The sequence below is a fragment of the Hylaeus volcanicus genome, unplaced genomic scaffold (genome assembly GCF_026283585.1).
Source record: "Hylaeus volcanicus isolate JK05 unplaced genomic scaffold, UHH_iyHylVolc1.0_haploid 12237, whole genome shotgun sequence".
Taxonomy (NCBI): domain Eukaryota; kingdom Metazoa; phylum Arthropoda; class Insecta; order Hymenoptera; family Colletidae; genus Hylaeus; species Hylaeus volcanicus.
The window spans coordinates 1,382,651-1,407,409 of record NW_026533172.1 but is presented as its reverse complement, the minus strand read 5'-3'; the positions used below and the strand labels follow the sequence as shown (position 1 = coordinate 1,407,409).

General features: G+C 30.2%; 7 protein-coding genes and 2 long non-coding RNA genes across 22 annotated transcripts; 5 read left to right on the top strand and 4 right to left on the bottom strand.

The window, feature by feature from the left end:
* Positions 1–46: 46 nt before the first annotated feature.
* LOC128883613 (uncharacterized) lies at positions 47–1,808 on the top strand. 5 transcript variants are annotated; one of them, XR_008459071.1, is made up of 10 exons: positions 47–187; positions 236–280; positions 324–392; positions 442–679; positions 737–852; positions 938–998; positions 1,053–1,202; positions 1,266–1,370; positions 1,421–1,565; positions 1,636–1,808. It is a non-coding gene; the product is annotated as an uncharacterized LOC128883613 (long non-coding RNA). The 5 variants fall into 5 exon arrangements; XR_008459070.1 differs by having other exon boundaries at positions 1,053–1,210; XR_008459072.1 differs by having other exon boundaries at positions 1,053–1,370; positions 1,437–1,565.
* Positions 566–4,957, bottom strand: LOC128883608 (uncharacterized). Of its 4 annotated transcripts, XR_008459064.1 has the most exons (16): positions 4,108–4,957; positions 3,374–3,783; positions 2,763–3,153; positions 2,601–2,715; positions 1,820–2,376; positions 1,742–1,761; positions 1,654–1,684; positions 1,461–1,592; positions 1,365–1,408; positions 1,246–1,317; positions 1,179–1,200; positions 1,065–1,107; positions 982–1,016; positions 893–931; positions 773–834; positions 566–706 (listed from the first exon to the last, which is right to left on the bottom strand). XR_008459064.1 is itself a non-coding variant. In XM_054136149.1 (4 exons), the coding sequence occupies exons 1-3, from the start codon at positions 4,955–4,957 to the stop codon at positions 2,764–2,766; spliced, it is 1,650 nt and encodes a 549-aa protein (XP_053992124.1). In that variant the 3' UTR covers positions 2,410–2,715; position 2,763. The 4 variants fall into 4 exon arrangements, 1 of the variants encoding a protein (XP_053992124.1); XR_008459063.1 differs by lacking the exons at positions 566–706; positions 773–834; positions 893–931; positions 982–1,016 and having other exon boundaries at positions 1,065–1,200; positions 1,514–1,592; XR_008459065.1 differs by lacking the exons at positions 566–706; positions 773–834; positions 893–931; ... (7 more) ...; positions 1,742–1,761; positions 1,820–2,376 and adding an exon at positions 2,458–2,500.
* A 770-nt stretch (positions 4,958–5,727) lies between these two features.
* Positions 5,728–9,056, top strand: LOC128883610 (uncharacterized). Of its 6 annotated transcripts, none has more exons than XR_008459067.1 (7): positions 5,728–5,900; positions 5,962–6,829; positions 7,000–7,113; positions 7,205–7,273; positions 7,325–7,377; positions 7,436–7,602; positions 8,557–9,021. XR_008459067.1 is itself a non-coding variant. In XM_054136155.1 (7 exons), the coding sequence occupies exons 1-6, from the start codon at positions 5,728–5,730 to the stop codon at positions 7,574–7,576; spliced, it is 1,374 nt and encodes a 457-aa protein (XP_053992130.1). In that variant the 3' UTR covers positions 7,577–7,602; positions 8,557–9,056. The 6 variants fall into 6 exon arrangements, 4 of the variants coding, with proteins under 4 accessions (XP_053992130.1, XP_053992129.1, XP_053992128.1 ...); XR_008459066.1 differs by lacking the exon at positions 8,557–9,021 and adding an exon at positions 7,795–8,533; XM_054136155.1 differs by having other exon boundaries at positions 7,480–7,602; positions 8,557–9,056.
* Positions 9,057–9,566: 510 nt separating this feature from the next.
* Positions 9,567–10,708, top strand: LOC128884114 (trafficking protein particle complex subunit 3-like). The gene is made up of 6 exons (XM_054137195.1): positions 9,567–9,710; positions 9,781–9,878; positions 9,954–10,053; positions 10,132–10,314; positions 10,364–10,447; positions 10,495–10,708. Exons 1-6 carry the CDS (start codon positions 9,645–9,647, stop codon positions 10,561–10,563), a joined length of 600 nt encoding a protein of 199 aa, XP_053993170.1. The 5' UTR covers positions 9,567–9,644; the 3' UTR covers positions 10,564–10,708.
* A 6,684-nt stretch (positions 10,709–17,392) lies between these two features.
* Positions 17,393–19,028, bottom strand: LOC128883996 (cationic amino acid transporter 8-like). Of its 2 annotated transcripts, none has more exons than XM_054136939.1 (2): positions 17,733–19,028; positions 17,393–17,506 (listed from the first exon to the last, which is right to left on the bottom strand). In XM_054136939.1, exons 1-2 carry the CDS (start codon positions 19,026–19,028, stop codon positions 17,393–17,395), a joined length of 1,410 nt encoding a protein of 469 aa, XP_053992914.1. The 2 variants fall into 2 exon arrangements, with proteins under 2 accessions (XP_053992914.1, XP_053992915.1); XM_054136940.1 differs by lacking the exon at positions 17,393–17,506 and having other exon boundaries at positions 17,604–18,805; positions 18,858–18,946.
* A 1,407-nt stretch (positions 19,029–20,435) lies between these two features.
* LOC128883997 (uncharacterized) lies at positions 20,436–22,676 on the top strand. The gene is made up of 13 exons (XM_054136941.1): positions 20,436–20,528; positions 20,588–20,636; positions 20,690–20,762; positions 20,823–20,867; positions 20,932–20,994; positions 21,264–21,318; positions 21,368–21,435; positions 21,494–21,572; positions 21,735–21,789; positions 21,845–21,961; positions 22,032–22,208; positions 22,304–22,438; positions 22,490–22,676. Exons 1-13 carry the CDS (start codon positions 20,524–20,526, stop codon positions 22,550–22,552), a joined length of 984 nt encoding a protein of 327 aa, XP_053992916.1. The 5' UTR covers positions 20,436–20,523; the 3' UTR covers positions 22,553–22,676.
* A 147-nt stretch (positions 22,677–22,823) lies between these two features.
* Positions 22,824–23,360, bottom strand: LOC128883998 (histone H3-like). The gene has a single exon (XM_054136942.1). The coding sequence runs from the start codon at positions 23,272–23,274 to the stop codon at positions 22,864–22,866; it is 411 nt and encodes a 136-aa protein (XP_053992917.1). The 5' UTR covers positions 23,275–23,360; the 3' UTR covers positions 22,824–22,863.
* Positions 23,361–23,471: 111 nt separating this feature from the next.
* LOC128884000 (uncharacterized) lies at positions 23,472–24,423 on the top strand. Its single transcript, XR_008459194.1, has 4 exons — positions 23,472–23,563; positions 23,622–23,714; positions 23,761–24,042; positions 24,097–24,423. It is a non-coding gene; the product is annotated as an uncharacterized LOC128884000 (long non-coding RNA).
* LOC128883999 (uncharacterized) lies at positions 23,720–24,596 on the bottom strand. The gene is made up of 6 exons (XM_054136943.1): positions 24,509–24,596; positions 24,299–24,422; positions 24,211–24,249; positions 24,053–24,165; positions 23,923–24,000; positions 23,720–23,861 (listed from the first exon to the last, which is right to left on the bottom strand). The coding sequence occupies exons 2-6, from the start codon at positions 24,309–24,311 to the stop codon at positions 23,772–23,774; spliced, it is 333 nt and encodes a 110-aa protein (XP_053992918.1). The 5' UTR covers positions 24,312–24,422; positions 24,509–24,596; the 3' UTR covers positions 23,720–23,771.
* Between the last annotated feature and the right edge of the window lie 163 nt (positions 24,597–24,759).

Here is a 24,759-nt window from a genome sequence, read left to right as displayed (position 1 = left end):
GGAGTTGTACAAAGTATAAAACACAAACTTTTTATATATTAAATGAAATACATTACTTTTTTAATTTTTTTTTCGTGTTGTTTAGAAAAGTACAGTGGGTTAACCAACCCTTTTATTGACACTATGAACGCTATACTTAAAAATTCCTCAAAAAAAAAAACATTTAACATCCAACTTCAATCATTGCGTAAGTCTTGCCTACTTAACAAGTTGACGTATACCTATAAAATTTCAGGAACTGCGGAAATTCATTGTCACGAAATTGAGGACATTTCAAAAAGTAAAAGTTTTTTTACCATAGTTAGCCTAATTGTTTTTCTTAGGTTTGTTAAACGATCTTTATGATATTATTCTTTTTAAAATAACTTCGGATAAAACATTACAAAAGAAAAGTATGTTTTGCGTCAAGTTGGTTTGAAAGCAGAAAACATATATGTTAAGTTATTGAGTCAGAACCATATCCTCTTTGTCATTTATTTGGTTACCAAGACTACGATTATAATTTACATAGATGTATGCCATAACTAATGTTACATTCAAACGCATGAAACACTGATGTACTTAAACAAAGTTACTAATTCTTTTTTCAATTATTTTGCTTCATCATTAAAAAATTTATTAATGGAGAATCCTCAAAAAATAGATTTTTACGACACCTTTTTCTATTCTTCGCATTTTGGTAAGCGAGAAAAAGATATGAGAAAACCTATTACAAAAAGGAATGTTGCTTTCTAAGAGAGGTTGAAATCGAATTAATTTCATCTTGGAATACCTTACACCAGTCTTTAAATCGATATATTGCTATGATTGTAAAAATTTCTTAGCTTCTTCTGCCTAAGAATATTTATAAAGGTTTGATCGTTTGATTAAATAATATTAAAACAATTTTTACTTTGTAATTCCAATACTGTATTTTCTCTTTGTCAAATGCCTGAAGTAACATGTTGAAACTCGGAAATTAAATAAATCTTTGATACGTACCGAACGATCATTTAAAGGTAATTCCTGTAATCTGTCTAATAGTAAATAATCTTTTTTTTTTTTAAAACAAGAAAAAAATTTACCAATTTGTTCCTGAAATTCATTTTTGTTGTTTTCGCGTTGGCGCTGTGCCCATAAAAAAGCATCGGCAAGAGCAGCGCACTGAGTTAAATTATGATCCTGTAATTCCTTTTTACCTTCTTTTAGCATCATGAACGCCTGTAAAAAAGTTGAGGAAAAGTAATACTTTTGTCTAAGTAAAACCTTTTCGATTTCTATATCAGACGACGTTTTGGGAATTATAATGATAGGTTCATCTTTTTTTGATGGATATGCCTTGTATACATGCCAAAATGCATTCAATTAAGGTGATGCAACTTTACCAGAGTGTAAGCAACTCGTAATATTTTGGCCGTTCGAGAAATAACTGAATTAAAAGGCACACATTATTACAGTATTATTGGAGATTGGAGTGCTACCTGAAGCAAGCTGCAAAAAACAATTCTAGTTTTAATCACGAAGAGCCCATTACCTGAAGTTTTCGTCGTTGAATATGCAATGTTATGTCCCGCCGTTGTTCTGCAGTAAGCTTATCTATATATCCTATTGTACTACGTTAAATAAAAATTAAACGTATTGCTTTTGTTTTACCAGTCGTTCAAAAAAACTTACTGTTGTAAAGAGACAAGTTCATTTTCCAAAACTTGACAAATTCATTTTATTAGTACAGTTATATGTGAAAACTAAGTTTTAAACATACGTCGAGTTGTCTGAGACACACTAAAAATATCATACAAACATAAAACAAAGAAACTGCTTTTTTTTTTGCACAACATACTCCTGGTGTTCCTTCATACTAGAATAGAAATCTTGTTCCAGTAACGCAGATGGAGATTGCGCCAGCATTGGTAATTTTTGGGATAGTCCACCAATAAATTTTTGAATTAAATCCAAAGAGGGCAGAGTGTCTTTAGAACTTATGGCAACAGAAGAGCAAACGAGTATCAATGAGCTTATAATGGAGAGTGACAGTAGCATGTAATATAGTGAAATAATTATTTGAAGATTGAAAGGAAAAAAACAAATTGTAATTTCAACTTTTAAAATTAAAAAAAGATTTTTTCTTTTTCTAGCCGGTTTGTGTATGACGGTCGGGAGCTATGAGATTAAAGTTTTTGATAATAAATTTGGGCAATACGTTACTTGTGAATTTCGTTATTTTTTTTGTTGAATATGTAATCTAGTACTTTTAATAATAATTTATGAGGTTGGTATATATTAATTATTCGAAATCAAAATTCCATTGGTTATAAGAAAAAAAAATTTATTGCACACATTTTAAATATCCAGAATACCTTGTAAAAGAAAATACCTACTTTTTTTTTTATCTACCTCCTAAATCAAAACAAAACTTCATGACTTTTTAATGTTTATATTATTTTTTCTTGTAATCAAAAGTAAAAATAATTCTTTGGCATCATAAAGATAATAATATTATAGTTATTTCAATAATTAAACACTGCTCTCAAAAAAAAAAAAATATATAGCAGAATGAAACGGTTTTTTTTTAGCACAAATTTGTCAAAAATTATGTAATTAATCTACTTTGTGATTGGTACCTCGAAATAAAAGTTTTTTTTTTAAACTCAAATTCAGAGTCTCACTGAAAAATGGTAATTATCAAATACATTTTAAGGAAAAAAATTCTCCACACTGTTCGTCAAAAAAAAATGTCTGTCACAACAACATTGGTCAATTCACGACAGTAGCGGTTTTCTTACATTATTTAATTGAATGGAATGAAAAAAAAGCATTTTTTTTTGAATTACGAGAAGAAAAAATTGACTCTTCGTCATCACATACACTTCCTAATTGTTGGGGATCCTCAGGCACATTAAACTCAAAATTTGTGTCATACAAGATATTTCTTGCTGATAGAGGTGATTTTGTTGTAGTTGAACAATCTTCTACTTGAGTATTTGAATCGATTTCTATTTGAGAACGTTGTAATTCATTCTCTATTTTTTTTTGCTCTGTTGCAGGTAAATCAAAAAATGTTGTATGGTCCAACCGAATTTTTCCATTGTACGCAGCATTCTCTTTCAATAAATCTATCGAAGGGGATTGATCAAGCACATTACATAAAAGACTCCCTTCTACAAATGGAATTTCCTGCAATAATAATACAAAATAGAAGACAAAAAATTTTTTTTTTTCAAAGGTAAAAGCTGACAAATAAAAACCATAAAAAAAAAACTACAACACATTTTTCGAGTAAGCGTATAATGGAAAATAAAACATTAGACTCTCACTTTTGTTTAGCCATAGTTAAGGAAAGGTTTACAGCGTTGTTTTAATTATTCAAAATTTTTTATTAACCTCATCAGTTTACCTGACAGTCACGACATTTACGAACCAATTGGTTTTCATTTAGAGGATTCACTAATTGACCTATTTGTGCAAAACTTGTTTTACATTGCTTAATCCATTGAACTCTGAAATTTTTTCCTAATCGTACGGAAAGGTTACCCCATACGTCATAATAAAAATTGTTCAGTGTTGTTGATCGCATACGGCCGTAACCTTGAAATCCTCCACTGGAATTAGCAGAGAAAATGAGTATAACATTTGAAAATTCCTTGTATGTTGTTTCAAGTAGTAAGGTTTTATATTTTCCGGTTGCCCATATACCAAGACGAACAGATTTGTGAATATTTTCAAGGCAAGACGATTTGATTATAAAAATTTTTGTCGTTTCTGCTTGTTTTTTTGGATCACCACTATAGGGAATGTTAGGAATTCCTGGTCATATATAAAAAGCACGGAAACTAATGTATTACGTGACACATGAGTAAAATACGTGGTATTCTAAGAAGAGTATAAAAAAAATGGAGTATATTTTTCTCCTTGCTCATTTTCAATATACAACAACAAAAGGACCACTTTTTTAACTAATAAGAGATGATCATATTTTAAGTATTAGTGATGCACCCTTAAACATATGAAGAGTTAAATATGGCTTATCAATAAGATATAAATGAAGAGTGGCACAATATAGGATGTTACTGATATCAAGTAAAGCGAAATTTCTAAAAATACAAATTTATACAATTAATAAAGACCAACCTTTCTCCAAAGCTCTTTTAACGCAGTCATTATTAATATATACTCTACTGAATTTCGAATGAACAGCGTCGTCTTGTTGTACTGAACCTTGATTGGGCGATGAATTATTAGAAATTGATTCAACTGTAGTCGTAGGAAAAAGTTTTTCATGTGAAGAAGTTGAATTTAAATTAGAGTGGAAAGTATTATTTGTTGAATAATCCAGATTTGTTTTCTTCGTAGCTGAATCGTTTCGTGGAAAACCCGAATTTTCTAAATTTCGACACATTGCATCTACATCCTGCATAAGCGCTTCAGTTTCCGGATCTGATATCGTAGGAAGAACAGATTGAGCATTGCTTAAAATCAAATGAAGATACCAATCAGGTAGTAATTTCGGTAATTTATCTGGAGTACGCAATTCATGTTTTTTTCGACAACGAGGTCCTGATCTACAAAAGCCTAAGAAATAATGAATGCAAATAGGGGTATCATTATTTGATTTGATGGGTTCATGAGAAAATAAACAACATCCTTTCTGTTGATTCTCACAATAACCGTTTTTTTTATAGTTTAAACAAAGAGGCAATTTCATTATATCATATTCATGAAGATATTCACATGAATCGCCGTTCCAGCATAAGCCACGAATCCAGTATAAACATACTGTGGCTTTGTCACGATTATAAGGGCTCTTATATTTCTTTTGAAAAAAACGTTTTGTGAAAGCTGTTTGATCAGAAACGTGAGAATCTTCTAATCGATGATTACTTCTACAATCATCATAACCATACAATTGATTTTGCTGTACAGTCGACTCGTGTTTAGCTATAGCATCCTCGAAATCGAATCGGATGCCTTCCTCTTCCATATTATTATTTCCTTTTACCGGTTATGCTATAATTGTTGTAACGAGACTTTACGACGTGCTATGCATCGAATAAACACAACCCTTTTTAACTGATCATTTACATAACCAACCGTAAGCTAAAACAGTAATTTCTGCATCTTATGATTCAGGACCACCGAACTCTTAAAACATGACTGCATAAAAGCTTACAAACAGTTTTACTTTAACAAAGAATTGAAATTAATTTTTTAAATATGTCGAATGATCATTTCAAATGTTGGGAGCGTAATACCAAATTTTCGCATAGTATCTATTCATACCATAATGTTATAAAAAAAATTGGGGGAATAAAATTTTTCTCATAAACTAGTTTATCTAAATATATTTGGTGATTTAGATAAGAAGTATAAAAAAAAACATTTTTAAATTGCTTATGCATTTAAACTAAACTTTATAATATATAAATCATTTTTTAACTACTGTAATGACAACTTAAACTTAAACGTTTGTTTCAGTCATGTATAAGTTTAAAAAAAAAAAATCACTAGGTACAAATAAGCAGTCAAATGTTGCAACGTTGAAAGTTTTCTTTCAACCGATTCCGTATGTTATCTTTGACAACATGGAGAAAGTGTGTGGTACCACACGATGGCACTCCTTCTACAAGCGTTGTATTTGTTTTTCCTTCGAGTTTTCTTAACATTAATGTTTTCTATATATTTGAAATCAAAATTTTTGATATATTCAAAACGTAGTTATTTACAAAAAAAAAATTTGATTTTATTTTCTTTATGACTGAAGTCGATTATTGTAATTCCCAACCATGGTATGGAACTAGATTAAATGAAAATAGTTCCAACTTTTGTGGATACATTACTCTAGATGGTGAAGGAGAAAACAATTTTTATGTTAGTAGATCTTCTGCTACTACCCGAGGAGCTGGTGTGTTATTTTTCATATCTGCGTATGTATTTTCATTATCTTAGCTAAAGTCGTACTCTTTATTGCTTTTAATTTTCCATCAGATATGCAACGTGTATGATAGGGTCCCTCACACTAACTTATTTTTTTTTACTCCACTATTGGTATATTCCATTCGCTCTACCATTCTTGATCCTGAGTCAATTATTTCTTCAATTTATTTTGTTTTTCTATAGTGATTATTTTTGCCGACTGGGGTTTATTGTTTATGCTCAAATGCCAGGCACCGATATAGTTCAAACATGCTTTTGTTCTATTTGTGATTGGATCTTACTTCTATGTTATTTTGTATCTTGGACAGCAGCACTAGTAGTTATAGCTCCAGTATTTTCTACATATCGTAAACTATCCGTTTTTCCCGTTTCGAAAAATGTTTTGATAGCATCATTAAATGCCAAGCCTCATCAACAAACTTCATTTATTCACTTTCATCCTTCAGTTACATTTGATTTTAATATTGCGAATGGAATGCTTTTAAATACTGAACGTTTAGAAGATTCTGATATCAACTTGTTTCAAAAACCTTATGAAATGGAAAATAGATTTGTTTACTCTGAAAAAACTGATGAATTCGTTTTACGCTTTCCTTACGATGCCAATGTTTGGAATTCCAATACTCAGTTGAAAATTCCTTTCTCCTTAAAAAAACTTTTATTAAAAAAATTCCGAAAACAATTAAAATTAGCACCCAAAAATGAAACATTAAAATATTGGAAAACATCAACGTTTACACCAAAAAACATGGAAAACATTCAACAAATTGTAAACAGGAAAAATTTTATTCATCGGTTATGGCCGCATATATCTTCGGGTATATTTGATGATGCCATTGTTGCTTGCCGATTACTGCAAGATAGACCAAAGTATTTTTCATTTCCCTCTAAAAGTAGTGCTAACAAAAAATCGATCAATGTACGCAATTTAACAAAAATTTTAACATTTAAAAAAAATATTCACTTATTCTTAAAAAAAAATAAAAGCTTTAACAAACTTGATATTTTTAAATTTTTCATGGCTAAAAATTCAAAATAATCTGATTTTATTCATGCGCTAAAGAATAATCCACCACGTTCTAATGTCAGGTTTGGGCCGTTTGTTCAGATGCCGCAATAATTTCTTGTTCTTGTTCCGGGTTCAAAGCACCGCGCCTATTAAAGCCTTACTTATGCGACAATTCGCACCTTTGCGGTATGCAGGTAAATTTTACCCTTTAAAAAGCTCATTTACAAGTTGTGGAATGAAAAGTCAAATGTAATTGATTCTAAATGTTACATGATACTCTGGTAGATTGATAAGAATATGGCGCATTATGGTAATATTATTCAACTAATTCGTTCTACTAAAACTCTTTATAATGTAAGTAAACAAATGTATTGTAGAACAAAAAAATCAAATTTCTTTTATTAGATTTCGCAATCATCTGAAGATATTTTCATATGCCTTGATAATCCTGAAGTTATGTAAGTTTCGTTAAAGTTTAATAGTTGCTCTACCAGCATTACAACTCAACATATTCAGTAAAAAGGATGTTTTCGAAGATGTTCTCTGTGCCTTTCGCTTAGGATTTTTGTTTATTCTTGCTTTTTTGTTTGTGTCGACGCGCCTTTTAATCTTTTATATTCTCTAGGAGTGTCAACAATTGAAACCTGTCTCATTTAAATTATAAAATTTTATAGATTAGTAGGGTACGTTTTATTGGACTAAAATCAAGATAGACTCAGTATTTGATAGTTTATTTGTAAAATCTTGAAAGTCAATTTCTAATTGCTGAATATTTTTTTATATTTTTGTGAAAGCAATTCGATGTTTTGTAACTATATGCAAAAAATCTTTTGTTTTACGTTTCTAGTCTCTAATCGTATCGTGTTAACTTGTAGAGCATATTGCATTCTTTTTATTATCTATAGAAAATTCCGCTCACTATGGTAACAACACGTAAAAAAAAATTAAAATTATTACTTTTTCATCTAAAAGTATAGACGTCATTTTTATTCCACAAAATTTCTTTTTTTTGCACGAAAACAAATTAGACAGTCAGCAACTTGTTTACTCAGTTTAACACAAATGAACTGCAGTTTTAAAAAAAGTTTTTGAAAAGCTGATCATTAACATATACGTTGTATTTCGGTTTTAACAAGAAAAGCAACAGTTTTTATGTAGAAAAAACATTTACTCTAGTCTCAATGATTGTACCGTTTTGAGCATTCTTACTAAGCTCTTGTTTTCGCCAAATTGTAGATGTCCATGCAAAGCTATGCGTTTGCTATTGTTTTAAAAAGGCATACTTACTGTATGTTTTTACAAATAACAATCTAATCAAACTGTCAATTTTTCACTTAATGTTTACTAAATATAAGATCATATCGCGTTATAATCTTTTTTATATAGGTTAAATAGAAAGCTTTAAGGGTAATCTGAATAAAACATAGTAAATTACCTTGATAGACAAAAAGAGCACCACTGTTATAAAAATTTTAGTACATTGATTGTTCCACTAGTGAAAAAAAAAAAAATTTTTAATATCAAAAAACAATCAATTTAAAGTAACAAGAGTAGTAAGAAGAGTAAAACTCAAAAATTATTCTTATACATAACATCTAAATAAGAATTTTTTTAACGCTATATTGTTTAATTATTAGAAAATAAATATGTGGAGTCTTATATAAGCACTATTAGTTGTCCTTATAAGTTAAGGTCAAGCATCACAAAGCTTTTAATGTGACCCTACTATGAATAGAAAGGTTTGATCTGGTAAATCAATACGGGCATGGAATACACGGACTAAACACCCAAAACCTAAAAAATCTGAACCTTTTTTTTTGGAAAACGCTGAAGTAATCACCTAGAATATCAGTCGCATGCACTAATCTGACACCGAATCCTATTGATGCATCGCTTACGCATCGAGAAAATTTTCTGGTTTATTTAGTGTTTTTTCAGAAATAGACTATGAAGCTTATAACAAGCTTTAAAAAAAAAGTACGCTGTAGCTGTTTCACTCATTCGGTGGTGTAATTTTATGTCGTTCAACATTTAGCAAAAAACTGGATACTGGTTATTTGAGTTAAAAATATTTGGACACAATTAACTTACATGTTGAACTGAAGTACTTGGTATAACTAAAAAAATAAGGGTTGCTTGAAATGTCATAAGTAAAACATGTTTAGAATTTTGATAAACATAAAGCAATATTGGCTGTGGATGATTTCTGCACTACAAAAAAACAATTTTTTGTTTGCACGCTTCATTTTAAACAGTAGTAAAACACTTTTTTTTTTGCAATGTCTATAAAATTGCCATTTTTTCAAAACGTGATTTTACGTTAATTATTTAAAGGATCTATAGAAATGTGTCTGATATCTTGACATCAGAATAAGAATTTTTATTTTACCGAATTAGCAAATGTCGTGATGTTTATCAAGAAAAGAAAAAAAAAATCAAAGAATATATGCGCAACAATAACTTGAATAACACAAGTAGTAACGTTAAAAAGTTATTTGTATTATTTAAAAGTTAAAGAGAAGTGAACGTCCACAGTTATTTCGTCATCGGAAAAGTATGCGGTAGATTTTGCTTAGCGTTAGAGGAATCTTTCATTCTCAATCTGTTGGTTCTAGGCCGATCTGATACTCCATTTATACGTGGTATAGGATATTTTAAAGCTACAAAATATAGGTCACACGATCGCTTGCGTCATTGTATCCTTAAAACATAAAGACGTCAATTAATGACACAGTCAAACAAAAATTATACGAAATTAGGTGAATTACTGCATTCAAAATTGGAGAAGGTGGTAAGTCATAAGCGCAACTTTTTCAAAATTAAAATATGATGTTCATAAATGGTGGTTGGTGATACAAAAGAATTCCGACTTGTTAAGTTTAACCTACGGGGCATTTGTAACCCAACTTTTAAAAGACTATGGTCTTGTTGAAGATGTTAATAAAAAACTGGACAAAATGTAATCAAGTTTCTTTTATATGTTAAATTTGCAAACAGACAAGAAAATTATCATAATAAGAAATATGTTATTTAGAGGTGAATCAATGGGTTCGCGTCTTATTGAAGAATTCTTAGCTTTTTCGGGTATTGGAAAATGTCATAATTTTAAAGAAACTATGGAAGTTTTAGCCAAAGTATGTGATATTATTCTCCGATTCCATGCTAGATCAACACTTTCGTGTATTTCATTAAAGTGTTTCAATGCATTGTAGGTTGGTTTTAAAACGTTTTTAGGCATCACGGCAGATGTCAATCAATGGGATTCTTTAAATACTACGTGTACTCTTGCATTTTCTGATAATCCGTTTAATGATTTTGTAGATTTACCTTCTTCTATGAAAGAACTGAATTATTCAAATTTATTATGCGGATGTATTCGGGGCGCACTAGAGCAAGTAGTCTGAAAGTTTTTATTTTTCTCGTTATGCTTTGTCTGCAAATTAGATCCATATTATCGTTACATGTGAGTTTGTAAAAGATATGCTGAAAGGCGACTCCGTAAATGAAATTCGAATTAATTTGAAATCGGTAATTACAATTTTAACAAAGACAATAAAATTTAAATACCATTCCAGATACGTAAGGAAGAGTTTAATGAAACACCAGACTCCGAACAACCTAAAAAAGACTCAAATAGAAATTAAGGGCTTTATCGTTTAGTACTTCGTCGAGTAACAATAAAATATTTTATTGCGGTGTCAACGTTTACCAAAAAAATTTACGCTGACTCATAATAATTTTCGCTTTTTTTTAAGAAACAAAAACACTAAATTTATTTATTTAATAAAAAAACACCCTTAAACTTTTTTTCGTTGGTTATATTTAAACTTGTTATTAAAATATCCGTTTAAAAACACAGATTAATAATTTCAACCTTGTGTCTACATTTTAATATTGATGCGATCAGACAAGTAGATGACAAAGGCGGCGGGTTACCTATTTTTTGTATTATCAGGTCTTTACGGAATATTCTTTTTTTTTTAATAATCTGAAATTAGACGTGATTACAGTTTATTTTTTTTAAAAACCTACAAAAATTTTTTTATCTTTTGAATTAGTTTCAAAGTTGGATAATCATTCGTCCTCCATCAAAAGCTTGTTTCTTTACCATACTGTGTAACTTGAAAAAAGAATTGTGTTCCAAAGATTTTAACTAAAAAAAAAAAAAAATTGAAAATTTAACCCTATTTTTTTAATAAACGGCATTCAACAAAAAATCTATTTGTAAAAGGTTTTTATGTACAAAATTATGGCGACGAGACGCTTAGTATCATATGTTAGTATTTTACGCAGACAGTGACCTTTTCAATAGTAACATAAAGGGTATGAAAATTGTTTAATAGAAGTCTTAGTTTTTATGATACTGTTTTTATTAATTTCTTTTAGGGAGTGTACAACAATCTATACTCCAGTATATGTTTGCAAAAAAAGATCAAACATATACATAATAGATAAATTAATTTATCGTATGTGATTAATTTGAATTTCCCTTCTTAACGACGATTCTGTAGTTGTGTTGCTTTGTTTTCTATTAGTGTGTGTGAAATGAAAGTAAGGAAATTAATTCTTTTTACTAGGTAATTCATCTTTGCATCATCTTTTATTGACGGACGCGTTAAAAAATGGAAGCAATGCTACCTTAATCATTCTCGTATACTATCAAATAAGAAAAAATTAGTTTCTGTATATCAGTTGGTAAACTTTAATCAAAACAAACGAAGCAATTTTTTCTACCTTGTTTTGTGAAAACGTACAAGAAAAAAGTAGTTTTAGAAAAATAAAATACTCATTTACAAAAGATCAAACAGTTTCAAATTGTTTTTTTTTATGACTGTCTGTAAGAAAAAAATATGGTGTCGCTATTAAATCTTAGTAGTACTTGCCTGTGTGAGAGATTAGAAAAAATCAAGCCATTTACAATCTACGATTCGTTCTCTCGTTGTTTTTGAAAGTTATGCGTGAACTTATAAACCAGTTAATTTATTGGTTTTATGTATGCCCAAACTTTGCTAGCCTTTTACAAACAATAACATTTCATAAATTAAATGTGTATACATTGTCAAGTACATAAACGTTAATGCCTTCTACCATGCATTAAAATTCTTTGAAAACTTTCAACAATGCTTTATTTTTCTACAAGAGTTATCCAATACTTCAAAAAAATATTTCCTCTGCCATTTTTCATCTGTCTCCCTTAACTTCTGAGAAATTTCAAAATACTAGACTAAAAAGTAATAAAAACTCTAGAATGTTGAAAGATTAAAAGAACCTTGGTGAGATTCAATACTAAAGAAAAGTTTTATCATAACAAATTTTTAAATAACTCTTCACATGTGTTTCATTGTACCACTTGTTCGTCTTGATAACCGAAAGGAAAAATATTATTTTGTGGAAAAGATTTTCACACGTTCGAATAACGATTACATTGATATGGTTGGTACTCGGCATGCATCGATTTTTTTTTTAATTAAATTATGACACAGAAGTGTTACACTTGATTGTTCAAATAAATGTTAATTTCCGTTAAATTTCAATCAAACTCAGTTTCAATTGTTTGACCACATATGACACCAGCTTCACGTTCAGGTTAGTACGTTCAATGTAGTCGTCTGTCACATTTTACTTATGTTTCAACATTCAAAACAACCGTTTCGTTCACTTGTACCGTTGCTCAAAATGATTCTAATATAAGTGAAAGTCTCGTGGCTTAGAATAAGGAACAAATTTACTTTATATAAACTTCCCATATCCCAATACGTCATTTAATTTTTGTTAATTTTAAAACATTTAATGGTAACGAAAAATAAAAAAAATGCGTAGAATTAAATAAAAATTTTATTACTTCTTTTCCGGTGACCTGTAAGTTATAAACTAAGCAAGTTTATTATATTAAACATCAATAAATTTCAACATATGCATTAGTTTTTTAACTTCATTCAAGTGCTAAAGTAAAGCAATTAGTAAAAATTATTATAAAAAATAAAATCTCTACAAATCATTAAAAGATTTATACTCTTTAACTTTTTAAAATTAGTGTAAAAAGAAATCACACTGGCGCCAACGTCTTCGTATAAATTAGTAAAACCGAGCTTATCGGATGTATGTCAGACACAATTTTTTTTTTCTTTACTTCAATATAGCATCTCTAATTAATTATATGAACTCCGCCTATACTAATTTTTTTTTTTAAATAAAGGAGTCTAGCAAATTTTCAGTATAATGTATGAATATGTTTTAAAAAAGTTTTTTTTTTTACTACGTTTTCACGGAATCGTTAAGGGATACAACATACATCGTGGACTTTGGTGGCGTAGTATGTAATGGGAACACATTTACATTTTTGGAATAGTGAAGAAACAATTTATTTTATTTTAAAATGCGTTCGGTCACCTACATTTTCCCATTATTAAAAATTGTTTTGTCAAGCGAAATAATTGCTACAGTCTGTTAATTTTTATTCTAGTATTTCGACAATCAAACATTTTTTTTTAATAAAATGAAAAAACAATATTTTTTTGCAGCGCGCATCAGATTTATCGGAGCCCCCCCCCTGTAAACGACTTTCAACCTTATCTTGAATTTTTTCTCCCACATAGTTTTTTGTGTCAAGTATTACATCAGAGATTTGCGTCGAACGTAAGTCTTTAAGAGTATTATTACGATTCTTTTCTCTTTCATTTTCTATCAAAAAATTAAATTTTGATAAATAAATATATTTATTTATTTCCCTCCTAGAAGTAACATGAATGATACTTTAACTATCCATCATCTTTGTCACTTGCAAAGAAATACTTAAAAAAATCACGATTGCGGTCTTTCCATTCCAACAATGAAAAAGGATTTGAACGAAATTCCTTTTCAGAAAAAATAATTACCGCATTGTCGTGAAAAAAAAAACGTTTGATTTTCAAAAGCAATACGCTTTAGTATTGCAAACGTTTAATAAATGTCGTGATATTCATGATATCCCAAGTAGTATTACATAGGATTAGAAGAAAATTTAACATGAAATGAAGTGAAGGTCTCTTTAATTTCTTTTTATCGAGTCGTCTGCAATTCATTACAAATGCTCTCCTATGCTACAAAAAAACAAACTTCTTTATCCGATATTATAAAATTTTTAACCGTGTCGCGCGCAACAACTCACAATTCACAGGAGTTCAAAAAAAAATGGATACATTTTAGTGTTTTTCACAAACTGTAGGCAAACTAGTGAGAGAATAGCACAGAAAAATTAGGTGACATTATAAAAAATTCTTACTGTAGTTTGAAAACACGAGTGACTTCGGTATTTGTTTCTAGTTGGAGAGTGTTCATTTGTGAACTGCCTTAATGGATAAAAGATTAGAAAGCGGGCGACGTTATTTTCCTTTACTTTAAGAGACATTTTTTTCTTTAATCACATTCAAATTTCTCGTTCACACTTTAAAGTATCGACACAAGCACATTCATTTAAAATCGGCTTCCACAATCTATTACCATACCACTTTGATTTACATTGCTTGGCATAAGCAAATATACTGTTGAATTCTTTCTATTAAATTTTATTATAGTTTGAAAAGCTACATTAAACTAGTTTAAAATGACTTATTAAAATAATTTGTTGTCGAAAATTACTTTTAACATTACGCTTACATCGACAAAGAATGATTTCCGAAACTTTTTTCTTTTCATATTGCTTTAAAAAACTTAACGGGGAATTAAAAGTCAACCTGCCAACATAATGCAGTATTTTAACAATATGCGAACTTCGCATCGTTCCAATGGATAATAATTACAGTGGAGTATTTGAAAGAAGTGACGAATGGGTCTACTACAAAGGTATTTCATCGACAACAGTTAGAAATGCATGTTCTATCTTGAAAATCGTGAAACATAAAAACAGCACAAATACTTTTTTGAGAATCAACGAAAAAATTCAGCATATTTTACCTTATTACAATTAATCAACCCCACTCTCAATGGGGTTTTAAAGTAGTAGGTATTACAACAAAAAAGAGGCCAATTTTGCACCTTTTTTAGTAAAGTAAACAAAACGTGCTACATGCAACGATCTTTAATAAATGTATCGCACATTAATAATATTGTAGAGAAATTTTCTCTAATGTTGTCATCTCCATGTCGAAGCTTGGAATGTCTTCATGCAAAGACGTTTGGTTTAATTAAACAAATTGTTTTAATCAAATTTTTCTTAAAACATGTTTTTAAAAAAAAAAAAATTCTGACGTCTTTAGTGTAACAAAACGAACAATAGGAACCAAGAAACAACTTTAAATTTATAATTTTGTTGGTTTCAAGACAGCTTTAGCTTCACGTTGAATAAATAAAATCAGCAGGAGTATAAAGAAATATGTCGTTTGAAAAAATTTGTCAAAGTAGATGATACTTCCCGTTCTAAACAAAAGTAAGAGTCAAAAAATGATTTAACGCAAACATGTTACTTTGGATTTACCTATCTTCACGTTCTATACAATGGTGGTCTACTCACAAATGCTTATATTATCACCGGTTTGTGTATAAGATAGCAGAAAAAAAGTAGTAAAAGCAATTATTTCTTCAATAAAAAATTATATGTTATATAATTGAAATGAAAAAGAAAAAAAAAAGAGCGGCAATTACGGTTTTACCCTATTTTATAAAAAAAACAAAAAAACAATAAACTATATTAATTATAACAATGACGATGAAGTAAAACACCTTAAGGAATCAAATTATTGTACAAAAGAGTTCTAATTCATATTAGAAGAATTTTGTTACCTGCATTTTGAATACCAAATTCATAAAAATCGGAGAATCTCAATAAATCTTCCACTGCTGGTCTGTAAGATTTAAAAATATGCTAGGGGATTTGTTATATTTTTGTAGTGAAAATCGTGTATCTATTTTAAAAATGGATATACATTTTTAGCAAAAAGAGAATATTTTTGAGGTGTACGTAGGAATAGACGAAATTTAGGTGCAGTCCAACATATATTAAACAATTTCAAGGTGATTAAAGATTCAAATGTTGTTCCATGCGATAATATATCGAGTGCATTGACAAAACAGATGCTGTTATATAAATGCGTTTTTTCAACAGGAGTGGCAAGTTAAAGCATTATCACCATAGTAGCTATAGTGTTACTACTATTATTCTTTGCATGGTTCCAGTATAGACAAACAATTTAGCGGCGATGCTTTTTTTTTTTAAATTGGCAGATTATTCTTTCAGCAGTTGGTTTGAAATGCTCTTAATGGATAGTAATAGTGCACCAGTGTTTTATTTTTATTTGTAATGTAGACTGACACATGTCTGTTGAGGGATATGCGTGGTAGAGCCCTTCTCTACCTCATCGAGATTATATTCCATGAATTTGGTTTTTAAAAGCCTGGTATGAAAGCATATTTTTGATAATGTTTAACAAATTTACTGGTGAAAATAAATGAAGAAAAAAAACGAACATTAACATTTTTTGTACAAAAGTTGATTACCAACGAAATGTTAATAAATTTTTCACTGTAGAGTAAATTGTTCTTTCTTAGTAAATACATCAAATTGTCTTTTGTCATTTGCAGTTCTGAAAAGAGATTAAAAGTTGTTTTGAAGTTATGATGTAGGACAGTGTATCAATCATTAATGGTCACTATGCTAGATAAAAAGTGCAATTTAAAATATACATTTAGTCTAGAATAAAAGTAATGAAAGTTTATTGGAACAAACGAATGGCGTATTAGAAGAAATTCTTTTTATTTTCGAGTAAAATTGATAGATGTGTTGAAATAAAGTGATAGCTAGCAGTTAAAACAAGAAAAAAATTTATAGAAGTTTTATATTTAAATTGAAATGGTAACAATGTAACATTACAATGAACTCGACACATTATGTTAATGCTAGTGATCCTGGTGAATAATCGCTTGAACTCGCATCCCCTAAGGTAGCAAGAATAATCTTTTGGAAAAGGATGCAACATTGTTTACCATTTAAGGAATATAAATCTTTGACTGTGGCATGTGATAGTGGAACGAAAGGATCGATTTTTTCTTTGTCAATACTTGAGACTATATCCACCGACCATGGTAACAAATGAAGACTACTGTCAAGTTTTAAATCCATTGAATTCTGTTCACTATCATCTACATAAACATAATTTTACAGAGAAGATGTGTAAATGCTAATACCAAGAAAGAAAGAGTCATCTTGTCCAGGTTCCACTTCGATGTCTTTTCATACTTGTTAACGCAAAGTGTAGCAACGAAAAAGAGTTACCTACAACTCCAGTTTTAACACCAGCCACTTGTAACGCAGATGTCAATGATTCACGGGAATATTTATCGTCATTTAAATCTTGTTGTTTGTAGGAGTGTAATCGTAAACGTGATTTTGAGCAAAAACATAGGGTATCAAACAAAAAAATTAATAAAAAAAAAAAAAAACTTTGAAAATTCATTTAAAAATTTATCTTTTATGTTAAAAAAAGAACGCTTTTTAAGTGTTCAACAATAATAACAGGTATTGGTTGACGGGAGTATCTGCTTTGTAACAAACACTAATCCAGACAAATTCTCGTCCGGTCGATTCGATAATGTGTATTTAATGAAAGTAAGATCCTGAAAGAGTAGAAAGGTAGTTTTATTTAGAAGTTAAAGAAATGTGTAAAAAGATAAATTAACGAAAAAATAGTTTTCAATGTGGCTATTTTTTGATTTATTCAAGAAATATTATTGTGGATTTTTTTTTGCTACCATTAACTAATTTAAAATGTCGTGCAATGAGTAATAGAGCACAAGCAAAAGATATAACGCCGCAAAAGGTATATAATGTACACCCTAGTACCCGTGTTGGTTTTGGTAAAAAGCCAACAATAAGAGTGACAAGACCGGAGATACCACCTGATATCCCGACTAAAATTCCAAATTGGTTTACAGGAAACGTTTCTGCTACGTAGGTATATCTAATTGTGTAAATGTAAGAATTCGCTACAACGTATACAATTATAAGAGCATAAATTGATGCCTTATGCCATAGTAAAGTTATTGTATAAACTAATGACATGGACAATGCAAGTATGCACGCGATTGGTAACGATTTTGTTTTTTGTGCAACGGCTCCAATAATTGGTCCTATGATACCTTGAAAAGGAAGAATGGATGCTAAAAAATGTGCTGGTGCAGATCCAATTTCATCTTTAACGAAATTCGGAAAAAAAGCATATTGTAATTGCTGTAAAACATAAAATATTAAGAAGAAAATATATTCAGGCGAAATTATCTGCATGATGAGAATAGGTGGCTGAACTTTTGTTGAGGATATTCCAATATCAAAAGAAATATTATTGACTTTATCTATACCATTGTCTTCAGAAGAAACTCTATGGTCATCTCTCGTTTTATTCTCTTCAGTTAACTCTTGGTCGGCATGGTAATGAGAAACAATTTCTCTTTGGAAGGGTAAAGAGATCAAGAAACACAAAAAACAAGGTAAAACTATTAATACAAAATAAGAAAGGAACAACGTTCGACGATTGAGATGCGGGTAAGCATTCATAATTGCAAGAAGTATTGTGGGTACTATAGAAGATGCTGATTCCGCAGCAACAACAATTGACGTTATCCATCCACTATGGTTACAGTACATGTCAGCAAGTATTAAAGTAGGAAACCCTATCATATTGGCTGCTCCAGCGAGTAAAATAATACCTGGATACAGTAAATCTAAAGAGTTACTTGTAAAAGAAAAAAAAATCCATCCTAACGAAAACATGACCGTCCCCATACATCCTGTTAGTAGTGGACCAAGATAATCAAAAAAAACTCCAGCAACAGCGCCAATAATAGATTCTGCAGCTAAGCCAACATAATAAAGTCGATTGAATTTTTCCTCTTGAGCAATGCATCCTTTGTCTGGATCTACAATGACCTCGTGCAAAGTACAAAGATTGAAGTATATCTTATCTCGTACAAGTATTGTTGTTAACGGGGACCATCCTATAAAAAGAATTGTGGTTGAAACGCACGTTAGAATGAAAACAACTGTTCGATAACACTTGTTTTTAATGGGAAGTCTGGATTGAAAAAACTTCTTAATTGAGTGATAAGAAGCCAATTTTTTTATTAAACAAGAAGAAACCATTTTTGACAAAAATTTGAAAAGAAAGAAGTTTATCTTTTATGTTTTAAAACTGTTTACTACCCGTTGGATTGAAATTACTAACATACCGTGGCGGTGATTCAAACTTTACATGTACAATGACAATTTACATATATTTCAATCACTATAATTTTTTTTAATAAATCAGTGTTGTTATTAAAAAAAAATATTTTTGTGTACCGAAAGATGCCCAGGTTGACACCTTTATCACTAATTTTTTTCAGGGCCGCTCTAAATACAAAAATTTACGGTTAGCTCAGATTAGTGAGTAATGAAGCAGAACAGATGTCCCAGAAAAAAAGAAACGTACAATTTGAAGCAACTTAATTAAAAAAAGGATGTCATCATAATGTCATCATCCGAATATTTTTTATTACAATAGATCTAAACCCGAAAAAATTTTAAAATTGTCATGTCAAATTCATTGCATACCCATTGATGAGATTGCTGTCGCTTGAGCTCAAGAATTGCATCGTTATTTGAAAGCTTTTGTCGAAATTGAGAATCTTGGAGGGCATCCAGAATACGTAAACACTGTGGATAACTATGCATTTAATATATAATTACGTCAGAATAAGACATTAGAATGCGCGACTTACAATAAAAAAAACGAATAGTCAGGAGATTTCCAATACGTTAAATATTTCAAATAATTAATGAATTCTTCTTGTTCAAAATATTTCATTTTAGCTAGCCCTACAATGTTTATTAATATATATTGAGATCAAACAGTTAATTTTGCAGACATTGCAAATAATCAGGGTTAGATAAACATTGTACAAATTCTAACTCCATTATAAATATATGCCGTGACGAAGTTTCACCATTACCAACAAAGTTTTCTCTAGTTGTTAAATTGTTTGAGGGACAAATCTGGTCGTGTATTGTCATTGAAGTATTTTTTTTTGTTAAATTCTTCTCAGCAATAATGTAGGTAGGAATATATAGTCCTAATTGTAGTTTGTTGAAAGCTATATGTGTTGAATTTTGATTGAATTTTTTTTTTTCGACAAAAAAAGAAAACAATTTGAATATTGAAAACCCGGACTGAACAGTAATAATTAGTTTAATGGTTTGTATAGGTTGTGCCGATAATAAATAGCTGCTACGGGATTGTTGTGACCAGATTCTCTCTTTTGGGATTCTTCCACTTTTACTCTTGTTAAGGGTAAGACACTTACAATACGCCTGACCCTTCTTATTTTGTACGTATCAGCAATTTTTGCTTCCAAGAAGTGGTTTATGAAATAAAGAAAACAGAAGCAAAGAGAAAAATAGAAAAGTTTCATATAACAAAATAGTATAAGGAAAGATTTTAAGGTGAATACTGTAGTTACCTGTTCTCTCCAGCACCCTTAAATAAATTGTTGTACAAATTTTAAAAAAATTATTTTAAACCTTTTACAGTCTCTTTACAAAAGTGTTCCAATTAAATTTTTTTCTATCGTAAAGTAATCTGTCTTCAAGGCATTAATACATGAAGTAAAACCGTTTTTTTTGCCAATTCTTTTGCCTTCTTATCGTTATTTTCATACAAATAGTCTATTGCTTGAAGGAAAAATGACAACTATTCTCAGATATATGCATTATGTACGGTTTATTCAAAATATAAAATTTTTGTTTGATAATTTTTTTCTTCGTAGTTCTCAGGTGGAATGCTGCATTTATTAACAAAGTTATTTTATTCTATCGGTCTTTTAAGTTTTTTTTTTTTAAGTAAAACAATTCCCTTTTGTTTTCACAAAGTTTTTTTTTACTTTGCTCTTGTTTATTAAGTTTGTTTATGGTATTATCAAGAACGTCTGTTATTTCATCCGCATAGTAACGTGTTGTTTTGACGAAATCTTAAACTCATCACACACGAAACCTTCGTTTTGTACATTAGCGCCTTCTGGTATGGATACTCCTGACAAAAATCCAGAGCCAATGCAGAACCCTGGTCAAATGAGTAAGTTACATGTCTGCATCAAATTTTTTTTTTTCTCTTTTATCTGTATCATTTGCTAAGACCATCAGCAACCATTACTTTTTTCGTCAATACACAAAAAACTATTGAGCTTATTATAGCCCCAAGCACTTTCAGTAGTCTTTAAAGCTTCTAGTAAACATGACGAAATGCTCTGTGTTACACTACATGGATAGGCAGTAGACGCTATGAATTTTAAGACAATTTTAAATACTTAATATAATGGATTTTTTCTTTTAAATTCTTTTCAGACATGCAATACGAAGATGTCTACTTTTCTACCAGTGATAATGTTTGTTTGCATGGGTGACGCTTCACATATGACAATGCCTTAAAAAAAGTTGTTTTTTTTTAGATGGTTTATTAAAGAAACAAAAAAAGGATCCGACATAACTATTTTATTTTTCCAAGGCAACGCAGGAAGTAGTACTTTAGATATTAAATTGACTTTACATTTACTGGTTCTTGTGCGTTTGGTTAGATATTGGTTTAAGGCTTCCTAACGTTCTCCGCTTCGTAAACTTATGCTTTGTTAATGTTTTTATAGTTTCATATCGTGGGTAATTGTTTGTTTTTAAGAGTATTAAAATAACAATTCAGTAGTATTACAGCGTTGGACGTAAATTTATTGTCATAAATTACTCTAAATTTTGTGATACTGGCAAAATATGTTATAATGACATCATGACTAAAAATTGAGTGATGTTCTATTTGTTTAATAGATATGGCTACAGCCAGGGGCGCCCTTCTGAAGAAGGATTATATTTAGATGCTCAGGTTAACAAATCACGCTTTCTTAAAACGTTATCGGTTTAAAAAACACGCTGTACAGGCTGCATTGAAATATTTATTGACACGTGAAGACATTAATACATCCAAAATCTTTCTCTTTGGAAGAAGTATTGGAGGAGCAGTTGCTCTTGATTTAGCTTGGAGACACCCTGAACAAGTACCTTATCATTGACCTTCTTTTTGCAAGTTAAAAAAAAATATGAATTTCCGGTTTTTTTCTTATTTAGATTCGAGGTGTTATAGTCGAAAACACCTTTACATGTTTAAGAGATATGATTTTTGTCATCATGCCTTTCCTGAAATTGTTTTCATCGGTAGTTGGTATCGCTCAACGTGTGTATATGGAGTCCATCGAAAAAGTTTTTAAAATAAAATTACCTCTTCTCTACATTTCTGGTTTGCGTGTACGCTTGCTTTTATGATAAATTGGTTTAATAAAATTTTTAAATGAAATTAAAGCTATAGTAAAATACAAATCCGGCTAATGTTTCTGTTGTAGGACACATTGGTGCCTCCAAGTCATGTAGCCGCATTATTTAACGCATCAACAGCCTCACAATATCGCCAACTTCACACGGTAGCTTTGGGAACTCATAACACAACCTGGAGAGACGGTGGAAAAGATTATTTTAAGGTACGCTTTCCTGCTTTTTGAAACAGCATCTACAATTAACTCTTTTTCCAGGCAATTCTTAACTTTATAGAGCACGTTTTGAATATAGAAAATCACACTACTTGTAAAAAGTAACCCAAAAAACTTTAAAACCTCCGTTAAACACAATGCTAGAGTATCTAATAAATTTATTTGTTACATTGACAGAACAGTGCATTTCTTATAAGAAACAATTAAATTGGTACTGATTCTTTTTGTAGTAATTTTACGGCTTCTAGAGAAGCCTTTTAATTTGATACAAGATTAATTTAAAATAAACGACATAAATCAACGAGTAAAATTACATAATTTATTCTTCGATTTGTGATTAGCATATTATTTATGGATCATTTGCTGTTTCTTTCAATTTTTATCCGTTCTGATGGTTTTGCATTACTAGCCATTAATTATTGTCTTTCACCACGAATACGACGGGCCAATTGAATATCTTTTGGCATGATTGTTATACGACTGGCATGAATAGCACACAAATTAGTATCTTCAAATAGACCAATCAAATAAGCTTCAGATGCTTCTTGTAACGCCAAAATCGCGCTCGATTGAAATCGTAAATCAGCTTTAAATTCGTTCGCTACCTCACGTACAAGACGTTGAAACGGCAGCTTACGAATCAAAAGTTCAGTGCTTTTTTGGTATCTTCGAATTTCACGTAATGCAACAGTACCAGGTCGATATCGATGTACTTTCTTTAATCCGCCAGTGACTGGAGCGCTCTTACGTGCCGCCTTTGATGCCAGTTGCTTTCTAGGCGCCTTTCCACCAGTACTTTTACGAGCTGTTTGTTTTGTTCTAGCCATTTTTATCGTTTAATTAGATGAATAAAAAAAAACACAAATCTTTTTTAACACCTGTATCCTTTTGCTTATCGACGTGGTCCAAAAATGAACAATAGTCGCGGCTGGGACAAGTTACTTAAAACATGCACATGTCATGTTGTGTCTGCTATTAACATGCATACATGTTTTTATTAATGTAATGAAGACAACATAAGCCTACTTGTATTTTTCACCACACCCTTTATTTCTGTAGTGCATTAATTATAAAGGTGTTAATTAGCGTCTTGATGCAGTTATTTCATCATGGACGGTAAGATTTAGTTTCTTAATGTTTTTACTCTATTTCAATTTTTGTTGAGAAATCATAGAGAAATTTTTTGGTATTACGCGCACCTAACGCACTTTATTCTTAAGCATTAAAAATAATGGAGAAATTTTTAAGCTTTTTTATATACTTTATGGTAAACGAAGATGAAGCTCAAATATGGCTACATTAAAACATTGTAGAAACTTAAATGCTATCGTTTTTTAAACCCGTATTTTTTCCTTTCATAAAATAAATCGGTTTTTGCACTACCAAGATTCACAATTTTAGGGCATCCATCTCTCTAAAAAAATTATAAGCAACGTATACTCTATAGTAACATGCAATTCAAGTTTGCATTCTACATCTTTTTCGCATTGCACACATTCCTTGCAATAATACGCATCCGAAATTCCCTGACCTCCACATATTACGCAACGTCCCTTAAGCATCAAAAATTATTAAACGAAAACTATCTGCATTTGGTATACTTACTTGATAACTTCCATAGTTACATTCATCACAAATACGAACTAAAGTGTTAGGGCGCACGTATGAATCACAAATTGGGCATTTGCCTTCGCATTTTTCACATAACCGTCCTATAGCTACGAGAGGGTGTACTACTCGTGTTGAAGATTAGCATGACGTACCAGTTCCAGGCTGCTTACGGCACATAATCAAATCGGGATCTAAATAAAAGTGGTATATCAGGTAAAAACATTGTAAAAATGTTCTTACGATGTTTCGCCATGTTGTTTGTAAAACAAAATCTTCAAATTTTGGGGAACAATCCAAGAAAACTATGAATTTTAAAGGTGAGGTTTAACAGATATGAGTCTAATGTGTAGTCATCAGAAATTATCTGAATTGTAACAAAAATGTGTATATTTATAGAACTCGTGTTAAAATTTAAAGCTATTTAAGTGGTAGTAAAAAATGATAATTTACCAACTCTGATATGAAGTATATTATCACAATTTTATTTCACATCTTAGTTGTATTTTTTAATACACATTGCGTAAGGTAAAAATTCAAGTCATTAATACCTAATTGTACGACGTTTTAATTACTTCCTTAAAATTTTTTTTTATTCTCATCCTATTTGCCAACGAAAGATACATTACCGCGTTTCACGTTACACACACTCTCTTTCAAAACGAAATTTTACGATATTTAAAATATATAACCGTTTTAAATAA

Coding starts and splice junctions, on each gene's coding strand:
- LOC128883998 (XM_054136942.1), bottom strand. CDS start 23,274: ATGGCTAGAACAAAACAAACAGCTCGTAAAAGTACTGGTGGAAAGGCG.
- LOC128883610 (XM_054136152.1), top strand. CDS start 5,728: ATGACTGAAGTCGATTATTGTAATTCCCAACCATGGTATGGAACTAGA. Junction 6,830..6,999: donor CTAACAAAAAATCGATCAAT/GTACGCAATTTA, acceptor TTCTAATGTCAG/GTTTGGGCCGTTTGTTCAGA. Junction 7,274..7,324: donor CTACTAAAACTCTTTATAAT/GTAAGTAAACAA, acceptor TTCTTTTATTAG/ATTTCGCAATCATCTGAAGA.
- LOC128883996 (XM_054136939.1), bottom strand. CDS start 19,028: ATGGTTTCTTCTTGTTTAATAAAAAAATTGGCTTCTTATCACTCAATT. Junction 17,507..17,732: donor TTTTACCAAAACCAACACGG/GTACTAGGGTGT, acceptor CTACTCTTTCAG/GATCTTACTTTCATTAAATA.
- LOC128883999 (XM_054136943.1), bottom strand. Junction 24,166..24,210: donor CCGTAAGCAGCCTGGAACTG/GTACGTCATGCT, acceptor ACCCTCTCGTAG/CTATAGGACGGTTATGTGAA. Junction 24,001..24,052: donor GTAACTATGGAAGTTATCAA/GTAAGTATACCA, acceptor TTGATGCTTAAG/GGACGTTGCGTAATATGTGG.
- LOC128884114 (XM_054137195.1), top strand. CDS start 9,645: ATGACACAGTCAAACAAAAATTATACGAAATTAGGTGAATTACTGCAT. Junction 9,711..9,780: donor ATTCAAAATTGGAGAAGGTG/GTAAGTCATAAG, acceptor GTGATACAAAAG/AATTCCGACTTGTTAAGTTT. Junction 10,448..10,494: donor TTCGAATTAATTTGAAATCG/GTAATTACAATT, acceptor ATACCATTCCAG/ATACGTAAGGAAGAGTTTAA.
- LOC128883608 (XM_054136149.1), bottom strand. CDS start 4,957: ATGGAAGAGGAAGGCATCCGATTCGATTTCGAGGATGCTATAGCTAAA. Junction 3,784..4,107: donor TAAAAGAGCTTTGGAGAAAG/GTTGGTCTTTAT, acceptor ATATATGACCAG/GAATTCCTAACATTCCCTAT. Junction 3,154..3,373: donor GTAAATGTCGTGACTGTCAG/GTAAACTGATGA, acceptor TTATTATTGCAG/GAAATTCCATTTGTAGAAGG.
- LOC128883997 (XM_054136941.1), top strand. Junction 20,637..20,689: donor TTCTCAGATATATGCATTAT/GTACGGTTTATT, acceptor TTTTCTTCGTAG/TTCTCAGGTGGAATGCTGCA. Junction 20,868..20,931: donor TCTGTTATTTCATCCGCATA/GTAACGTGTTGT, acceptor TTTGTACATTAG/CGCCTTCTGGTATGGATACT.